At 41.2% G+C, this 19,878-nt stretch overlaps 1 protein-coding gene and 1 long non-coding RNA gene across 9 annotated transcripts in view; both read right to left on the bottom strand.

Moving 5' to 3' along the window:
• Positions 1-8,924, bottom strand: part of LOC112546827 (uncharacterized) — a 104,132-nt gene extending 95,208 nt beyond the window's left edge. Inside the window, exon 1 of the long non-coding RNA XR_012895705.2 lies at positions 6,746-8,924. This is a non-coding gene — a long non-coding RNA (uncharacterized LOC112546827). The remainder of the gene's footprint in view (positions 1-6,745) is intronic.
• A 3,161-nt stretch (positions 8,925-12,085) lies between these two features.
• The window catches only part of ASB7 (ankyrin repeat and SOCS box containing 7), a 50,593-nt gene continuing 42,800 nt past the window's right edge, over positions 12,086-19,878 (bottom strand). For all 8 annotated transcript variants that reach the window (XM_089782081.1, XM_075896949.2, XM_075896944.2 and 5 more), the window contains one exon: positions 12,086-16,919. In XM_089782081.1, coding sequence (XP_089638207.1) covers positions 16,780-16,919 — 140 coding nt within the window. In that variant the 3' untranslated portion in view covers positions 12,086-16,779. The remainder of the gene's footprint in view (positions 16,920-19,878) is intronic.

Here is a 19,878-nt window from a genome sequence, read left to right as displayed (position 1 = left end):
TAATAATGAACAACACCAAACCATCTCTTTTCACAAGCCAGGATGGATCGTAATTCCCAATTGGCTATTTTATAGTTACCAGTAGTAGAATCATGGAGCTTCATAATACCAAGGCTAGTTTAATGGGTAATATACAGGACTAAGATCAAGAGCTCTATGCTCCGTTTCAGATTTTGCCCTATATTTTCTGTGGGATTTTTGGGTACAAAACATTTAATTGTGGGCCTGGATTTACCACCTGAGGAAACCCCCTTTTCTGATTAAGTTCTTTCAACCCATATGTCTTGTCTCTTTAGATTGTAAGGTCCTTGGGACACGACTTGTCTCTTATTCCACGTTTGAGCAGTAGCAGAATGGGACCCTAATCTCAGCTGCTACCATAATACATAACAGAATTATTGAGCGAATTACTGGCTATTGAGTGAAATATTTGGACTCTGCACAAATGTTCTTGGAAGTGATCAGAGATCCATGTAGAAGTCTAGGAATACCACGTTTTGGCCAGGATAACAAGTTATGGATGTTGCAACTCGAGTACGGATATCGGTGAGCGTCGACAAAACAATTTTTATGCCTAACTTAATTATACCAATCATAAAGTTAACATTTTAAATCACAGAGAAATAAAAGAAACCCTCCCGTTTTTGTTTTAAAGTAGAAAATAAGTCAATGTTCAGTCATTTAGAGAAGAGCAGTTAATAAAATATAGGAAATGTATACATTCATGTAGGATTTATTATAGACATATCATTCATGCAATTATTTTATGATTCGGCAGTTTTTAAACAAATCTAGTTACTTTTGTCGATGCAAGAAAACTTGATTCACTAGATTGGGCTGCCCTTTCAGAAGTTCACTCACAGAATTAATTTGCTGTTGAAAATTGGGTCTCAGACCTTTATAACTCATGTCTGAAATTAAAGAGACATCTTTTATTGCCCCATTAGGCTGTGCTGCAAAACTTCTCTTTCAAGAGAATGAGGCAATCAATCAAAAGATGAACATAAAGAGATGCCTCCACATCCATGACAATTTGAACGCTTGATGAGCAATGTTGGTATTGGCTATGGTTCAGTGGCTCACCATGAATGAAGTTCAGATAACTTGTGCAATGCATACAGTTTACACGTGACAACACAGAATACACAGTCACGCATTCCACATGATTGTAGCACCCAAACATTTACCTTGAGAAGAGAAGCACAAAGCTGGAGTTGTTGCTCTTTTTTTTCTCTCTCTCTTTTTCTTTTTTAAACAGGAAAAAATTTAGCCAGGTGAGGGGATGTCATTTATTTTTTATAAAAAGTAGCCTCTTGCCCAACCCAAACCACAACGTGACAACTGTTGTCTTTAGAACTGAGTCATTCATTCAAGGCGAGATGGGGTTTCAGTCTGCTCTTCACCACGCCTCAGCATTAGTTAAGTAATAACAAAACAATTAAGGCTTGATTTGTTGAAACACTACACCACTGTAATGTGTAATCATGACTAATACCACTGTAAGATTACTGGCTTGTACGGTTGGAGCAAAAGAGCTGGAAATACCTTTTCTCTGTGTTGATCTTCACAGGTAGGTACCTTTTTTGGGGTGGGTGTATGGGATTGCAGCTAAGCCCAGGACTTGTGCACATGCAAACCTCCAATACACAAAGGCTACGTCTAGACAGGCATGATTTTCCACAAATGCTTTTAACGGAAAAGTTTTCCGTTAAAAGCATTTGCGGAAAAGAGCGGCTAGATTGGCATGGACGCTTTTCCACAAAAGCACTTTTTGCGAAAAAGCGTCCGTGGCTAATCTAGACACGCATTTGTGCAAAAAAGCCCCAATCGCCATTTTCGCGATTGGGGCTTTTTTGCGCAAAACAAATCTCAGCTGTCTACACTGGCCCTTTTGTACAAAAGTTTTGCGCAAAAGGGACTTTTGCCCAAACGGGAGCAGCATAGTATTTCCGCAAGAAGCACTGATTTCTTACAGTAGGAAGTCAGTGCTTTTGCAGAAATTCAAGCAGCCAATGTAGACAGCTGGCAAGTTTTTCCGGAAAAGCGGCTGATTTTCCGGAAAAACTGGCTAGTCTAGACACAGCCAAACAGAAGAATGGCTATACTGGGTCCGACAAAAGGGTACAATATTTTCAGGGTTCAACAGATGAAAACTGAAAAAAAAAACCTTATTCCCTTTGTTATAGCCTTAGAGCCCAAGAAACCTTCAAAATAAAAATGAAGAAAAAAGAAAATCTATTAGAAAACTGAGGAAAGGATGATTTCCAAACAAGAAACCATACTATGCCTCATCTTATTAGTTATTCAACACTAATAATAATTCCCGGTAGCTGAATCAGAAGGTTAAGATCTGTTGTCATTCATACTCTGGCAAACAAAGAGGTTTCATCCTAATATCTGCTTACTAAAAAATGTGACAAGCAGAATGAAAAGTGTGGTACAATTAGCGTCAGAGGGTTATTTGTCCAGAAGAGGGGTATGAGTAGGAACATATCTACAGGATGTGTAATTTCTGGAGATTATGAGCAGCAAGTCAGGTGTCATGACAGATGATCTAGGAAGACAGTTAAGGATCTTTTCTTTGGCGTTACTAATCAGCTAAGTCTTTACTAAACAAGGCTACTTTATTGCCGTAAGTGTAAGTAAGAGCACTGATAGACACAGAAAATCATGAAAACACAGCTACCCAACATATGCCCCAATTTTAATTGTTTTTACATGGATGACAGTCAAATAGATTCTTTTAAGAAAAGGTAACAAAAGTATCTGACAAGAAATAAACCTTTTCAAGAGGCACAAAGGAAGATGTACATGGCATCAGAGGTAATAGTGTAGGTCAATAGGACTAGAAATGTAAAAGTGGAGTAAGTCCCAAGAGCTTTTCAATGTTTTCTTGACAAGGAAAGGTTCTCAGGGTTACATGGGAACAGGAATATTTAAAAAGCAGAAAATCATAATAATGATATATTGGAAAGATAAGAAAAAATGGTTTAACCACCAAGAACAGATCTGGTTTGAATATCTCCAGTTTTGCCTTCAATGACTACCTAAACCAAACACTGAAATGCAAGGGTGTCAAGCCACACAAGTCGTCTTCAAAGTATTCAGTTTAATCAGACAAGGAGTTTAAAGCAAGTCATCGGCATCTCGTTCTTTGTATTAACCTCTGTCATAAGGCAGAGCAGTGAAATCAGTAAAAGTGAACAAAAAGTGATGGTTTAGTTCAACTTATTTGTTACAGTCACTGCTCTTGCACAAAGTGATTTTTATGGCCATTAAGCTTCCAGAAGAGCAGAAGTCAAAGCTATGATATCAAAGCATCATTTTGGCAGCAGAACTGTACTGAACCTCTCTCCTGCATTATAGGGCAGTGGATTTCAAAATAGGGGTTGCAACCCAGTACTGGGTCGTGGAATACCGGGCACTGGGTGATTGGGTGACTAGCGAGGGTTGTTAAGGCAGCTTCCTGCTTGTTCTGGCACTAGGGGCCGCACTGCACTTCAGAAGCGGGCAACAGCGGTCCAGCCCCTAGCCAGGGGGTCATAGGGCTCAATGCACTGCCCTCCCTCTGAGCACCAGCTCTATACTCCCATTGGCTGGTTCTAGCTGCTTTAAGAGCAAATGCTACATTACAATCTATACTGAAGTACACTTCTAGACAGACAAGCACACTCATCAAGGGAATAGCCCTGCATTATTTTCCGTTTCCTGCTTTTACATTAGTGCATCATATTGGTCACAAAACTGAGATGGGTAATGGGCTATTGCTGTCATAGTCAATGTCTGCCCTTCGCTTATAACTTGCACGGATATCTTTTGTCAATTCCCAGAAGTTTGATGATTATTATCAAAACTCAGAGGTCCAGAGGGGAGAGTAAGATGCCTAAATACCTTTGAGAACCTGGCCATAGCAGATACGTATATATGCAGGACAACATTTCAGCAGAGAACAAAAGGTCTTATTGACTGGACATAGTGGTAAATATATAGCCGAATTAAAAAATGGGGGGGTGGGTTCTAATCTCAGACTACTTTACAGCAAATAGCATATGTTCCAGCTAACACAAAATAAATAAATTGTGAACTTGGAAATATTCATCATGTAGACAAGGCTTTACTAAAATATATGTACCTGGAAAATATTCCTTTTGTAATAGGAGCACCTGACACAAACGGCCTCAGCTACAGAGGCTAATCAACACAAGCAGCATTTTCAGAAGGACGTCTCCCTACCTGTCAATGAGGAAACAGTCTGGTTCTGACCCCAGCTGCAAGCAAGCAAAAAGCCTTTGTGGTGTGTCTTAGTACAAAGAAGACTAATATGATGCAGAGGCAGCTCAGAATGATGACAAACGATTCCCCGTTCTAGGAGCACAGTCATTCTACATGACCAATACAAGTAAAAGCCACACAATCCAATGAGAACACAATATATTGTAATCACTTCTGGAGGCAGTAGGGAAATTTGAAAGCAAAACCCAAAATACATGCAGCAGGTGAGTACAGAATTTTGTAAAATACACTTGCAAGAGGATAGAACAAAGTTATTAAGTTATTGCCAACAAATGCAGTGATTCAGAATAAAGTAGCAGCATTGCTATTACATGTAAGCAGACCTGTTGATAAGCTAAGGATTCCAGTCTGTTTTTCAAAAGATAAGATACCGAGTCACAATTAAGAACAGAGAAGTATACTGAACAGGGTAGATTTTAGAATTCAAGTCATACATGTGTCATTGTTCAAACAGTTAAGTTCAACTACATATTAAAAGTGAGAATGATTGCCGTGTAGCTTAAAGAACTCCCCACACAACTAAGATTGAATAGAGTATTGAATAAGGAGTGCAAAACTGGACACCAGGTCAGCAGAAAAAATGACCATTAAAGATAAAGGGTCTGACTCTCACAGCATTAAAAGTCAATATTTAAAATATCACTTGGCTTCAACAAAAAAGGGATCTGACTAAGGCCGTGTCTTCACACAGCGGAAGATTGATGCTGCTGCGATTGATCTTCCAGAGCTCAATTTAGCAGGTCTAGTTAAGACTCACTAAATCAAACTCAGAGGGCACTCCGGCAGCGGCCAGTATTCTTGCTCCTCCAAGGAGTAAGGGAAGCTGATGAGAGTGTTTGCTCACATCAGCCTCCTGCTGTGGGAATGTCGGGGAAACTTGAATCAAGATAAGCCGACTCCAGCAATGTAATTAATGTAGCTGGAGCTGCGTATCTTGATTCAACTTCCCTTTCAGTGTAGACCTGGCCTTAGACTATATCTACACGAGCACTTTTGTCAGGAAAACTTTTGTTGGTCAATGGTGTGGAAACCCCCCCCCCCACACTGACTGACGTAAGTTTTACAGACAAAAGCATCGGTGTGGACAGCTCTACGTTGGTGGGAGATACTCTCCAACGCGGGGTGGCCAACCAACTAGAGACTAAGAGCCAAAATAGCTGTGGATAGAGTTAAGAGAGCCACGTATTATATATTTATTTTTATATATCTATCTAGATAGCTCCCCACCCCGCCCTAACCCAATGCCCTTCCCCAAAGCCAGGCACTCCCAGCCTCCCTACTCTAACCCAATGCACCCACCCCTCCCCTAGAGCCAGGCACCCCCAACCACCCACTCTAACCCAATGCAGCCACTCCTCCCCTCCCCCAAAGCCAGACACCCCCATTTCCTCCTCTAATCCAATTCTCCTCCCCTCCCCCAGATCGAGGCCCACCACCCCTCTAACTCAATGCCTGGGTCTCACCAGAACCTCAGCCACATGCTTCTCCCTCCAGGCGTAGGAGCGTGCTTGCAGAGCAGCCGTGAGCAGTCCAGGTGCGCAGCTGCGAACTAGCAAGAGCCACATTTCTTTGAACAAAGAGCCACGTGCGGCTCGAGAGCCGCGGGTTGGCCACCCCTGCTGACCTAGCTGCCACTGCTCTTTGAGGGTGGTTTAATTAGACGGCTAGGAGAGTTCTCTCCTATAGGCATAGAGCAGCTAGATGGGAGGCCCTACAGCAGCACAGGAAGGTCTGTAGTGTAGACAGTGTTCCACAAGGGTGGTTCACATTTTTCCTTTGCTTGAGAGTGATTGTTTCCAACACATTCATGCAAAACTGCTTTAGGAAAAAAAATATCCATATATTATCCCTCACCTAGCAACAAAGGGGAAAAGAAGCCACCCAAGCCTGAGAGAAACCTCTGAATCCACTTGTCAGATAAAACAGAAAGCTTCTGGCATCTCTGATCTTTCACAGAAAGGCGAGTTTGGAGTAGCCCACAAAGTTTTTTCTAATGTTAAGTGATGACTTTCGCTAGGCCCTGTAAACGCACTGCCGTGGATTTCACTGACATCAATAAAAAACTATTAGAAGCTGCATCAAAATACACTTAAATCTCTGTACTCTGTGTGTCCCTAACCAGGGGAGGTGGTGGTTCCATGTGCTGCCGCTTCCCCTCCACCCCAGTTGGGGGACTGGCAGCACACAAAGCCACTTCCCCTGAGGCTTTTCCCCACCACTCCCATAGCAGCCATGGGTGGTGTCTGGGAGCAGTGGGGAGTGCAGTGGCAGGTAAGTGCCCCACCCCCTTATGCCCAGACCCCATAGTGCCCTCCATAGCCTGGCAAAATCTTTGATCCAGCATATCCTATTTCCCAGGGTTGCTGGATTAAAGAGGTTCAGGTATATTCAGTTTGAACCAATAAATAGGGGAGTAGCGTAGTCTTGTAACTGTTGCGATATTTTGCTTTACCTTCCTCCAGTTTGACCAATAAGCTGGTTGTGCTGATGTCCATGTTTGTTAAACATGTTGAAATATCAGCTTTCTGGAGTCCCACGGAGTTGAAACATGGCATTAACTCTGTAAAGATGCGCACAGGAAGTTTGGTCTCCAGTGAGGAAGCAGCGCAAGTCTTTGAACAAAACAAAGAGAAATAATCAGTGTATCTAAAAGCACTAACACCTAAAAAAAAAAAAATGGAATCATGTTATATCCTGAATAGCAACTTTTCTGCTTTGTACACAATGGATACACAATCAGCTTCCTACCCTCTCTCTAACACGCCCCCCCAAACCTGGCCCAAAGCCAGAAAAATCACAAAAGTGAAAATAGCACACGTCTTCCTCTTCACCCACAAAACACACACCTTACCATTACCGCAACTACCATATGCCACAGACCACACACCACAACAATAACTCAATAACAACCACCCTCAATCTTCTCCCCCTCCCCTACTTCTTTACCAAACTACAGTCACTTAACTGCATAGGAACAGAAGGAATAGTTGGGTAAAGGTGGGAGGAGAGGCTAACCCTAGGACAGGAGGCATGGAGGGAGGGACAGAGGTAAACTTGCAGTATATGGTCGATATAACGTGTGGTGGTTGTGGTCGTGGTCGTGGTAAAGTGTGTGCCTGGAAGTGGAGAAGGGGAGGGTATGAATCAAACTTGCCATCATCTGCAGTCAATAACAGTTGAATGTACTGACATGGTTATGAATTCAGACCCCTTGCCCATTCCTCCTCCTTCCACCATGCCACAAATTCATTCCACCTGTCAATCCGCATTTATTCAGTCCTCCTTTCACGGCACCCTGTCTTTCCACCCGCCGTCATGAGGCCCATACTTCTCGGACACCACTCACTCCGCCACCTGCCCGTTCTTTCCACCCTCAGTCATCTGCTCCTTCTGAGTACGTAATTCAATAGGTTCCCGGCTGCCCTCGCTGCAGGGCATCGTTGCTGGAGTGGAACGTTCTGGGTGGTTCTCAGGGCTGGCGGAGGGGGAAGGGACCAGTGCAGTCCACTTTGGATGGAATTGAGGGCTGGTTGCCCGCAGCCCACCCCATCTGGGAGCAAAAAGCATCTTCCCCCACCAGCACACCTTGCCCTAGGGCCGGGCAGTCTGTCAGCCTTCCAATAGGCGCCACCCAGGTAGTCCCTGAAGACATATGAAAAAAGACTGGTCCTGGGACGGCCAAAGTCGAGGGGAGCAAAGGCACATGGGGAACCCCAGAACAAGAAAGCTCCAAGTACAAAAGGGCTGAGAGCTTCACCAGCCTTTGTTTATCAGACAAGCTGTAGGAGACTGAGCTCTCCTACCTAGGGTGAGGGAACATAGGCCACCACAGGCCTGTATGGCAGCTCCCAATGGCTTCCCCAGGAGGTGGGTGAATGTAAAAAGGCAGCTACTGAGATAGGATTTCCCCCACAGGAGGGCCTGAAAACAATAACTCCACAGGGGAAAGGCATAAATAGGCAGGCCTGAAGGTCCTGTTACATTTTAATTGCCTTATTTTTGAGGCTTTGAGTCCGTTGTTAGAAGGGTGGCAGCCCTACCTACGCTATAACCAAACCCATATTAGATTTTCTATTTTGAAGGGTTTTTTTTTTAATTAAGCATTAAGTAGAGGGTTGGCTGCATGAATGCAGAAGACAGATATACAAGTTGAGTGCAAGCTCAGAGACCAATGGAGAAGCTGCTAATACCCCAAGAGCAGTGACACATATGATTATAAGCAAAGAGTTTCTCCGTTAGCTACCCCTGCTGCATAGGTTTTCCTTGAAGGAATAATGGCCTAAAATCCCTACTCCCTCCCTTTTTAAAGAAGAGACTACTTATTTCAACAGATCTACTCAGGATACACTTCTCTAATGAAACAACAGGAGTCCTGTGGCACCTTAGAGATTGATCAGGCATAAGCGTTTGTGGGTAAAACCCACTTTGTCAGATCAATTGGAATGGAAATTACAGAGACAGGGACACATACTTACTTCTTACACTTATCAAATTTAGGACCAGTGTTAGGCTCTATCTAGACTACATCCCTTTTCTTGAAAAAAAGATGTAAATTAGACACTTCAAAATTGCAAATGAAGCCGGGATTTAAATTTCCCGTGCTTCATTTGCATAATGGCAGCCGCAGGTTGGTTTTTTTTCCCCAAAAAGGGGCTTTTTGAAAGAAAAACAGCTGTTTAGACAGGATTTTATTTTTGAAAGATCCCTTTCTCGAAAGATCCTGTAAACCTCATTTTTTGAGGAATACAGGATCATTCAAAAAGTGTTTTATTTTCGAAAGATCCCCATCTAAACAGACTTTTTCCTTTGAAAAGCCCCTTTTCAGAAAAAAACGCAGCTGCCATTATGCAAATGAGGCATGAGAAATTTAAATCCCGGCTTCATTTGCAATTTTGAAGTGTCTAATTTATATCCCTTTTTCGACAAAAAGGGATGTAGTCTAGACACAGCCTTAATGAGACTAATTAACTCAGGATGGAAGTGGCTCCCTCTCAGCAGTTGATGGTGAGATGTGAATACCAAGTGAGGGGAAATTGCCTTTGTAGTGGGATAACCAATTTAAATCATTATTCAGTCCTAATTTGTGTTGAATTTGCAAATGAATTGCATTTCAGCTGTTTCCTTTTGTAATTGGATTTTGAAGAGGGGTTTGGGGTTTTTTTGGGAGAAGGATGGCTATTTTTAAAACCATTACTGAATGTCCAAGGAGATTAAAGTGATTTACAGTGTTGTGGTGTTACATTTCTTGATGTCCAATTGATGTCCATTTATTTTTGGTGCAGACTGTCTAGTTTAGCCTATATATATATATATATATCAGAGGGGCATTGCTGGCATTTAATGGCATGTATCACATTAGTGGATGTAAAGGTGGATGAGCCCTAATGAAGTGGGAGTAGACATACTGCGAGAGAAACCAATGGGTGCTCCCATTGTCTGTGAAAAAAATTCATTCAAAGCAACATTTCAAATCTTTCCTGTTAACATTGAGAAACTGAATTAAACCTACTGGTTATCTATCTTCCTATTTTTAGGGAAAGCAGAAATCCTGTTTCTCCCACCCCCAAGGACTTGTATGAACACACACACACACACACACACACACACACACACACACAGAAAGCTGTCCCTTTCTACATCCCTGCCAGCCCAATTGTGTTACAGCTGTCCCAGTTCCCATCGCTGGCTCCTTACTGCCCTCTGTGGTCATTCTACAGTATAACTCCCTCCTGCCAGATTCCTCCCTTTCCCGAGAAACAATCAAATTCCAGAAATATTCCATTATCCTGGCACAACCAAACCCTGACCTTGCTTTAAGTTAGAAGAGGAAGCTGCATTCCAAATTTGGTGGTCCTAACTCTTACCATTTAAGAGGGGTTCTTGAACAAATGGAGTCTCACAGACACTACTCTTACCTTACTATATATTTTAGGAATGTGCATTCGGTATCCTATATTAATAGATGTTATAAGTGGAGCAGCATGATTACAAGCTTTTGCTATAGGTGGCTGGTAAAAAATATAAATCTAGTTTTTAGTTATTCAGTTTCTATTTTGCAGCCAGTTCTGGTTTCATTTCTTATTTTGTATGCAATTGTTTAAGAAATGACAAAATTATACCCTTGAGTGTACCTTGCTATAAAACCACAGAATCAAGGCAATTCTGTAAGGGGTGCATATTCCAGTAGAGCCTGTTCTCAAACAGTTATCACACAGGACAATTCAGGTGCCACCACCTAGTAACAATAGGCAAGTTAAGAGGAATTTGATTGTACTTCCATATCCATATACGAAGACGATCATCTGCACATGGGTCACACCCAGTTTTCCCTCTAATTTTTTATGTCCATGTGTGGAATTAATTTTGTTATATGCACCAATATGGAGATGTGCAACATATTACCTCTACACTGGTGCATGTAACAACATTTATTCAGCACATGGATGGTCTGTGGCAGCGGATGGGGCTGAAGGTTTTGGAGTGTGGGAGAGGGTTCAGGGTTGGGGAGATGAGGGCTCTGGCTGGGGGGTGCAGATTTTCGGGTGGGACTAAGGATGAGGTGTTTGAGGTGTAGGAGGATCCAGGTTAAGGTCAAAGGGTTTGGAGTGTAGGAGCAGGCTCAAGGTTGGGTGGGGGGAAAGAGGTGTGATTGGGGCAGGAGTTAGGATGCAAAAGGGGCTCAGATTTGGGGTGGGGTCTAGGAGTGAGCTAGGATGGTTGAGAGGGATTGTGTCTGGGTGCTTATTGGGGACAGCTCATGTGTGTGTGTGTGTGTGTGTGTGTGTGTGTGTGTGTGTGTGTGTGTGTGTGTGTGTGTGTGTGTGTGTGTGAGCCCGCGCGCGCATGCGTGAGAAAACAGGTGGCTCCGTGCTGCTTCACACTTACCTTCAGGCACCGCCCCCTGCTGCTCCCACTGGCTGCAATTCCTAGCCAATGGAAGCCACAGGGACAGAGCTTCCCAGAGCATGAGGCGATGTGGCTTCAGCTGGGGCTCAAAAGAGCAGCAGCACACACAGAGCAGCCTCCATGCCTGCCCCACCCACCAGGAAAGACTGGCACACAACACAGGGTGCTTAGGGGCTGCAGCTTAGGATCCTGACCTAAGGGAGCCTCCATTAGCCCAGAGCTGTACACCCAAAAGCTGCTGTGGCTGGGACAGAGGGGTTTCTCCCCTGGCTGAGGCAGCTCAGTACGTGGCAGCCCTGAGCCCTTGCACAGGGCTTATTAAGAAACTGTGCAGCTTAGAGGGAACCTTGGTCACACCCCTCTCATGCAGAGGGAGATCAACGTACTCCGCAGCAGTCTCCCAGTCTTCCCTGTGAGCCCAAACTAAGCACTCAAACTCTGTGGAGCTGCAACAAGTAAGCAGAAAGAAGGTGACATACAGATCTCTTCCCTGGGGCTGTGAAGATTGCCCAAGCTAGTGCAGCTCTAGGTTCCCATTATACATGACTGCCCACGTTTGGTGTGGCTCCCTAGAGAATCCAGTGACTGAGGAAATCTTTAGCCTTGTGAGTAATGTAATAGTGAACTAATGTACAGTTCCAGCTTTTCTTGCTTTCATGAGATTAAACTAATAAACCAAACTGTTATATTAAAATTGAAGTCAACAAGAAGTAGAACAGAAAAAAATTCACACTTGCCCCTGACAGTAGCAAAGAAAATTTCAGCACACGTATAACATTTTGTGGTTTCAAAAATACAGCTCCAAACCCCTCACAGAGATGTTAGTGTCACAATGAGAAACAGAGGGGAGAGTGGTGAAGGGTCTTGGCCAAGGCTTCATAGAGAATCAGTGGAAAAGCCAGAAAAGAACTCAAGAGGTTCCTAGCTCCCATCACTGCTGGCTATTCTGCATTTGGCAACAATTCAATTTTTGCTTTCACTGTTTGCAAAAATCATTTTCTGGCATTGTGAAAAACAAATATACTTTACCACAAAGCACAACTCTTAGTAATGCAGGTATATGGAGGACACTGGACTTTGTTATCTATGCATAATCTTATTTGTTAACAGCTTGCAAACCCATCACTGATGTAAACAACTGCATGTATCATTAATTGTTTTTCAGTTGACAAAAGAACAGATGCAGGAAATAGGATACATAAACAGGAACATCAATGACAACAAAGCAGTTAGAAAATTCACTCGTCTTCCAAATCTGTCCACTCTGTTAGGAACATCATTAAGCGGTGTGTAGTGATGTATGGCACAGAATCTGCACATCCAGAATCAGTTTTTGTACTTTGCTCCTCAAGGGTATGCAATCCATTAATAGGGAAATATCCCTTTCACCACCAGCTTTTAATAATGTATAGTTTTTGTAATGGCTACCTGAACAATGATTAGGGAACTAATCCAGTTTCACCCCTCTCTACCCTCTGAATACCCCTAAGAAAGTCATAACTTGTACTTTTCAAAGGCTCCTTGTGGACCCAAGCTTGCTCTTTGTTCTCAGTTCCCACCTGAATGATATGTTTAGAAGTAGCCTTTCTTACTCAAATTTTCAGTATTAAAAACAATGACACTGCACATTGAGAGACCCATTTGTAAGACATGACTTCTACTTGGTCATATCTCAACACAGAACTCAGCCTCAACAGCTAAGTTTACACATCATTAAGCTGTTCCTTGTCAGTACTGCTTTAAAAGTTTTCAGGGAGGATAAACATAGAGGGAAAGTTGCAAAGTGATGTTATATTATTAAAACATTCAATTGGAAATAAATAGAACAAATCCAAAAGATTTTAACCAGATTTAAATATTTTAAAAATTCAAACTGACCCAAAGCAGAACTTACATTACAAAGGAAGAACAAAATACATCATGATATTGATAACAGAAAAAGGTGCATGGAAGCTAAATTTGTGGGCAAATTGTAAATTGCTCGTCCCAGTGACATTGTGGGCTTTGGATCAACTTTATTAAGAAGTTAAGATTTAAAATTTCCACATGGTCCACTCTGGTAAACAAACTCTGTTCTCTTTTGCTTCAGGGTGTCTGTATGAGAAATTAATCATGTTAGTCCTCTCTGTCCAGATGTGTTCTCTTGTTATTGCCAGAAAAAAAAATTCTCCACGCTATCCCAAGCCAGAGTTGTTCCAAGCATGACTGATAATGAATTAAAAAACCAACACACTCAAAAAGCTTTTCAAACTAACAAGTACTGTCTATAATGTAGTAAATAGTTTAGAAATATGGTAATTAAATAATCTAAAAAACCACTCTTACTCTGCTGTACAATTATAAACACTTATTTACAAACATCTTTCTGCTTTGTTTTTAAAGGATGAGGTTTGCAGTTTATTAATGATCAGAACCTTTTACTTGTCTGTTTCTTTGGTGTATTTGCCAATTTTATTATCTTTTAAGATTCAGTAAAATGACCACCAATGTATATTAAAGGAATAGAAGTAGGATGTGTGATACATTTCTATTATGTACCCATCTTTCCACTTTCTATTCCAAAAGATTATGGAAAAACCAAATCTATTTGTGTTTTCTAACTATTTGTGCATCATACTCAGTTAAGAGAGTGACAACAGAATAGATCTACAACATTCAACTCTAGTTATGCTTGAATGATGAATAAACCCTGTACTTTACTAGCTTAAGCATGTGCTGCTACAGTTTATACATACATAATCCCACTGAGATCAACAGGACTACTCAAGCACGTGCTTATCAGTAAGACCATAAGTGCTTTGCTGAGGGACAGCTCTAAGAGGCCTGATCTAAAGTCCAGTGGAAGTCTTTTCTCAGTGGGGTTTGGATCAGGTCCTTTGACAATTTAATCTTACTAAAGGGGATGAGGGTTCTGCAATTTTTTTAAAGAAAGGTTTTGCATTAGCCTAAAATGTGAAAGTGTTTCCTTTAAATGTCAGTTATTACAATACCAAACCTCAATCAATAAATAATGGAATGACACACTTCTTCATTAAATAGCATTTTTGTTACCAGCAAGGTCTTTCATAATTTTCTGAAGTCACAGCAGCAAGACAGAACAAATAATTTATCTTATTATGGATTCAGACTAAAATGCAGTCTAAATTATTTCAGAGAAGATTCCTGTAAAAATGCACTTTCACTGATGGGAAAGAAAATGATTTAAAACCAAACAAGTTTCTCAGGAAAGCAGATTAACAATAGTAAATATTTAAAACAAAGAATGTGGAGATTGTTTCTATGTAACAAAACTGAAGATTCAGAGTTAAAAAAGCTGCAATCCCATCCTTAATGTGCCTCATTATGCCTAGGTACTGCAGGATTTACAGAAGAGATCAGCCCCTACGGTGTTTTGAGTATTAATTAAAAGATACTACTGAACAGCGCACACGCTCTCTCTCTCTCTCCACACTATAATACCACTGACATGCTTCAGCTATGACCTGTAGGAAGCACTATATAGAAAGTTGTTTTCCCCAGTTATTCTCTGGCCCCTTAGCTGAAGCTGCCAATAAGGGTCTAAGCAATAGCTGTGGTGATTGGTGTGTGGTTTGGATGTATACAAACTTGCTTCTACAGGCTGCTGTTATCTTTTGGTCACTGATGAAGCAGGCTGGATTGGAACTGATGAATCAGAGATGAAAGGCTCCACACCCCATTACCCCTTCTCTGAGCCGCTGACTCTCTAAAAATCACTCATTGTTTGGAAACCTGTGCAAGGCTAGGCACAAAAGGGTGAGATAATCCTTGCTGCCTTGGTTCCTGTGCATCCATCATTAGCAATAAGATTCCTGCTTGAGGAAACTACAATCCCTGGCTTCAAGGAATTAGGGATGAACTAGCAGGGTTAATCAAAATGTACTTGCTTCCCTTGCTTCCACTGTTTTATGTTTTTTTAATTATGTAAGCTTTTGACAGGGACAGTGAAAATAAAGAGTCAATATGGTTTCCCTGACCTCCCAGCTTTCACTGATATCACTAGTATGAAAGAGCTGCTCATATTAAAAAAGGATTTTTTGCGCCACTACCATGGCAAAGCAGGAGTAGAAAACATTGACAAGAACTTTATACTGACTCCATAATCCCTTAGAAATAAAAAACAGTGAAATGGTTGCAAGTTTTGACCCAAGTCTGTTTGGGGCTGAAGCCTATTTCCACTGACAATTAGGAACAGGCTCTTTATCAGGTCTCCTTAATGCTTATGACGAAAACACGAAAGCAACTTTTGACTAATGAAATCACTTGCCAGTTTCAGGTTAAGAAGAACCCACTTAGTGTTTGCAAAATTTTAGCTTCTAATGCTAAGGGGACTATTTTCTTGTCAGTGCACATACAACATTCAAATTAATGGGGGTTATGTGCACGTATTAATAGAGACTACATCCTAGTCAACTTCAAGCAAATCAAAAACAAAAGTTGAGCACAACAAAAAACTTGTAACCCCTTTAAAATAAAAATAACTTAGCTAAATAATAGCCATTCAGAGAGAGATCCAAGCTAACCACCTATATGCAAAATTTCATCTCAAAGGGAAATTAAATAGCCAAATTATACATTCAACAAGTTCAGGGATTGCAACAGCAACTGAGACATCATTATAGCATTGCTGCATCAATGCTACAATAAAGCACCAGTTCCTGTCATCACAAATAATGCATTGAGGCTAAGTACAAAAGGGTGCAAAAGTCACACAATCATGGACAAAATACATCAGAAATATTATTGCACGGGAGGCACTGTATGAGAAACAGAATCCATCGGCTTCAAAATCTCAACTTGTTTCCCCTTAACTTAATGTAAAAAAGAGAGACCATATGACTCTGTGCAGTGTACTGTCACTGTTAAAAATATAGTTACAAATAATAGCCCACTGACAGAGAATATCAGGAAAGCAGAGATCCTGGATTTATGGACATCCAAACTACAGTAATTAAGAAAAGAACATTATAAAAAGAGCCAACTTATACATTTTAAAATTGAACAGGGTGGCTGCATTTTTAAAAAGCTTCCATATGGCATTTGTACACTATGTCTCAGGAACCATGGTTACAATTCTCAAAATGATACACATGGGCAGAGGTTTACACCTACACAAAGTCCCATAAATCAAAGAGATCATGTGGACATAAAGGTCTGCCCACATGGGTCCCTTCACAGGACTGGTGCCTCAGTTGCCAAACCTCATCTTGTTTAACAAGCGCTCAATTGGCTTACCAGATTATGCATGCCAATCACAACCAATCACTTCTTTTGAATATGCTATGTTCCATTTCAAGTCTGCACTCCTCATTTAGAAAAAAAAAACCCCAACATTCTAAAATGTAATATTGTATAGAAAGCTTGGACCTTGTAAACTTGGACCAAGAAACCAAAAAATTAAGACCTTCTATTATGTGATATAAAAAACCCAAGAAGTGTATACCTGCCTTCTGACTTACAGAAAAATCAGAATTTGCATAGGATATACTTTGTGCAAGGCAACAAGCCTCTAAGTATCTGAAATAAAACTAATCTTGCTCAGTGTTCTTTTCTTCGTGGATATCAGATATCATCAAACTTGTGTTTTAAATAGTCTTTGATAACCTTGGCAATGGGTAGTTCATCAAGCAGTTTTAGGTTTTGAAGGCCTATACACTGGCGGATTTTAATTCGGCATAGATCTTGCAAATTTCTGGGCTGTCCTGAAATGAAAGACAAAAAGAACATATTTAAGCAATATAATCACATTTAAGATGTGCTTTACAAGTTTATTTATAGTTTAAAACCATTGTTGGGGTATGTGTGTGGGGGGGAATTCTTCTTAGTAATTGTTTATTTTTAACCACTGAGAAAATGAATAATTCTTCACAAAACCAAGGGCCCAATCCCCAAAATACTTAAGCACGTCCATAAAAAAAAAAAAGCTTTACGTACATTAGTTCCCTTGATTTCATTATAAATACTTATGTGAGCTTATAAATACTTATGTGAGCTTATATATGTTTAAGCATTTGGCGAACTGGAGCCTAAAATGGTTTTCAAGTAATTATGCAGCAAAAAATCTCAATTATGACCTTTTCTGATCCCTTTCTACCCGTGTACAAGTAGTTCAACCATTTATCCTTATAACAAATGTTTTGCTATGACCAGCACTGAAAATGAATTCAAAGGGTAAGGTTTAACCAATTCAAGGAGCATGTGGCAAAGTTTAATAATCGCCCCTCCCGCCCCGCCTCCAGCCAAGCTTTTAGTTTCTAACACATTCAAAATATACGTATGTCCCAGTGGAGTGAGCTAGAACCTGGGAGATAAGTCTCCATTCACCACCACTATCACGGCAGCCAAAGCATTAATGGCTAGATTTTTCTGAAGAACTGAGTTCCCATTTAGGGTCATTATCTATAAATGGAACTGCTGGACTCTGAACAGTTTGGAACATCTACCCCCAAAACATTTAACATAGCCAGCAGCATCTCAAAATAAATGATATAGGATGCTTTGACTCCTGAAGTTTGTGTGCGTCTCCAGATACAGTGCATAAAATGTTTTAACTTCAAATATTTCCTACACAAAGAAAAAAAGAAAAAGCCACCCTAAACAATTAAATCATCATAAAAGCAGCAGACTGTGTGAGTGGAAACATCTTAAAATTTGTTTTCAATTACTTTGAATAGACTGGGCAACAGACACACATGTAAATGCTTATACTGCTATCTCAAAATAATCTGTAATCAGCCAACCTTACAGCAAGCATTTGTCATCTTCCTAATAGCTAGGGGTGAAAGGTGGCATTTGCCGTATCAAAGAAAGAAAAAGGCCTGGATTGCACTAAATAGAACTATTTGTGTTATTTTTCACAAAATTATTCAAACAAGTAAACAAATGTACTCAGAAGAAATCAATCTGAACAGTTTAAATGAAATATTTTCCAGTTTCTTCAAGATTTCCTAGGTCGCAAACATGTAAATAAGGGTCTTGTCGCGAAAAAGGAAATGTTTTTAATAAAATTGCATTTGACACTACTGCAATTGTGGGTTATAAAGTAAACAATACAATGCTAATAGTACAGCTATGTACACCAGGCAACGGGGCTACAAAATGGAGGTGATAAAATCCTTTAGACTGGAGTTAGTCACTTTACTGAAGGCATTTTCATCTCACGTTTGGAATCGCTTCTTTCCAAATGGGAGGCTGAGGCCTTGTGTACATAAAGTTTTGTCTGAGCAGGTTAAGCTGACAATTAAAAACCGGTATAATTACACTGCTTGTCGATAAAGAGCGTCTAGACTACATCCAGTTGCTTTGTCTACATGACAGTGTAGACGCAAAGGACAGTGTAAATGCAATAATGCCTTCTGTCGACAGAATCTGTCGACAAAAGGCGTTATTCCTCATAGAATGAGGTTTACAGCCGTTGACAAAACTGTTGAGTTCTGTCGACGTTGTGTCGACAGAACTCAGCGACAGTGTAGACGCAAGTATAGTTTTGTCAACAAAAGTCCACTTTTGTCGACAAAACCCTGTAGTCTAGGCACACTGTTGGTGCTCTAGCATCGATGCAGAAAGTAGTGCACTCACTGTGGGTAGTTCTTCCACTATGCTATTTGCCACCTTTGGCAGCTAGTAGTTGTGGGACGGCAGACAGGATTGTACCATATCATGGGTGCTGGCACAATATCCCATGACACAATTTTCCTTCCCAGCATTCCATGGGGCTTCTGACTGCATTTTGCAGCATTTTTCAACAGCCCATTTATCATGTACCTGCAATCTCTATCTCTTGCACTGCTCTCTACAGTTGTGGTTACTGTTATGACCGTATCATATGATCAAGCAGTAGATTATGAGCCCACAATATGAACAAGAATTCAAGTTGCCTGATCTGCTGTGTGCCAAAGAAAGAAACAATACCAGATTAATTTTGGAATTCATGCAACAGCTGAATATGGTAGACCATCACTTTTAGGCTCAAGAAACAAGCACGGTCTGGTTGGATCACATTGTTACGTAAACCTGGGATGATAAGCAGTGGCTACAGAAAGCCAGCTTCTTGGCACTGTGTGAGGAGTGCCCCAGCACTGTAAGGACAACAAAATGAAAGATACTCTCAGTGGAGAAGCTCATGGCTATTGCTGAGTGGAAGTTGGCAACTCCAGCCTGCTACTTGCTCATGAATCACTTTGGATCAGGAAGTCGACCATTGGAGCTGCATTGATGCAAGTGTGAAGGGTCATTCATCACATTCTGTTACAAAGGTCTGACTCTTGGCAATGTGCGTGAAACAGTGGATGACTTTGCAGCAATGGGATTCCCTAAGTGCAGAGGAGCAACAAATGGCACACAATCCCATTTTGGCTCCAGACCACCTTGTGACAGAGTACATCGACAGAAAAGGAGACTCCTCTATAATGTTGCAGGTACTTGTGGATCATCAGGGATGTGTCACTGACATCAATGCATGGCGGCTGGGAAGGAGCACAACACACACATCTTCAAGAATATTGGCCATACAAAAAGCTCCAAGCAGGGACTTTCTTTCCAGACCAGAAGATTCCAGTGAGAGATACTGAAATTCCCATCGTGATCCCGGCAGACTGAGTGTACCCCTTATTCCCTTAGCTCAAAGCCTTGCACATAAAAGAGCCTCAAGGATATAACCTG

Source organism: Pelodiscus sinensis, chromosome 14, assembly GCF_052426305.1.
Source record: "Pelodiscus sinensis isolate ZL-2025 chromosome 14, ASM5242630v1, whole genome shotgun sequence".
Taxonomy (NCBI): domain Eukaryota; kingdom Metazoa; phylum Chordata; order Testudines; family Trionychidae; genus Pelodiscus; species Pelodiscus sinensis.
This window is presented reverse-complemented; position numbering and strand designations above follow the sequence as displayed.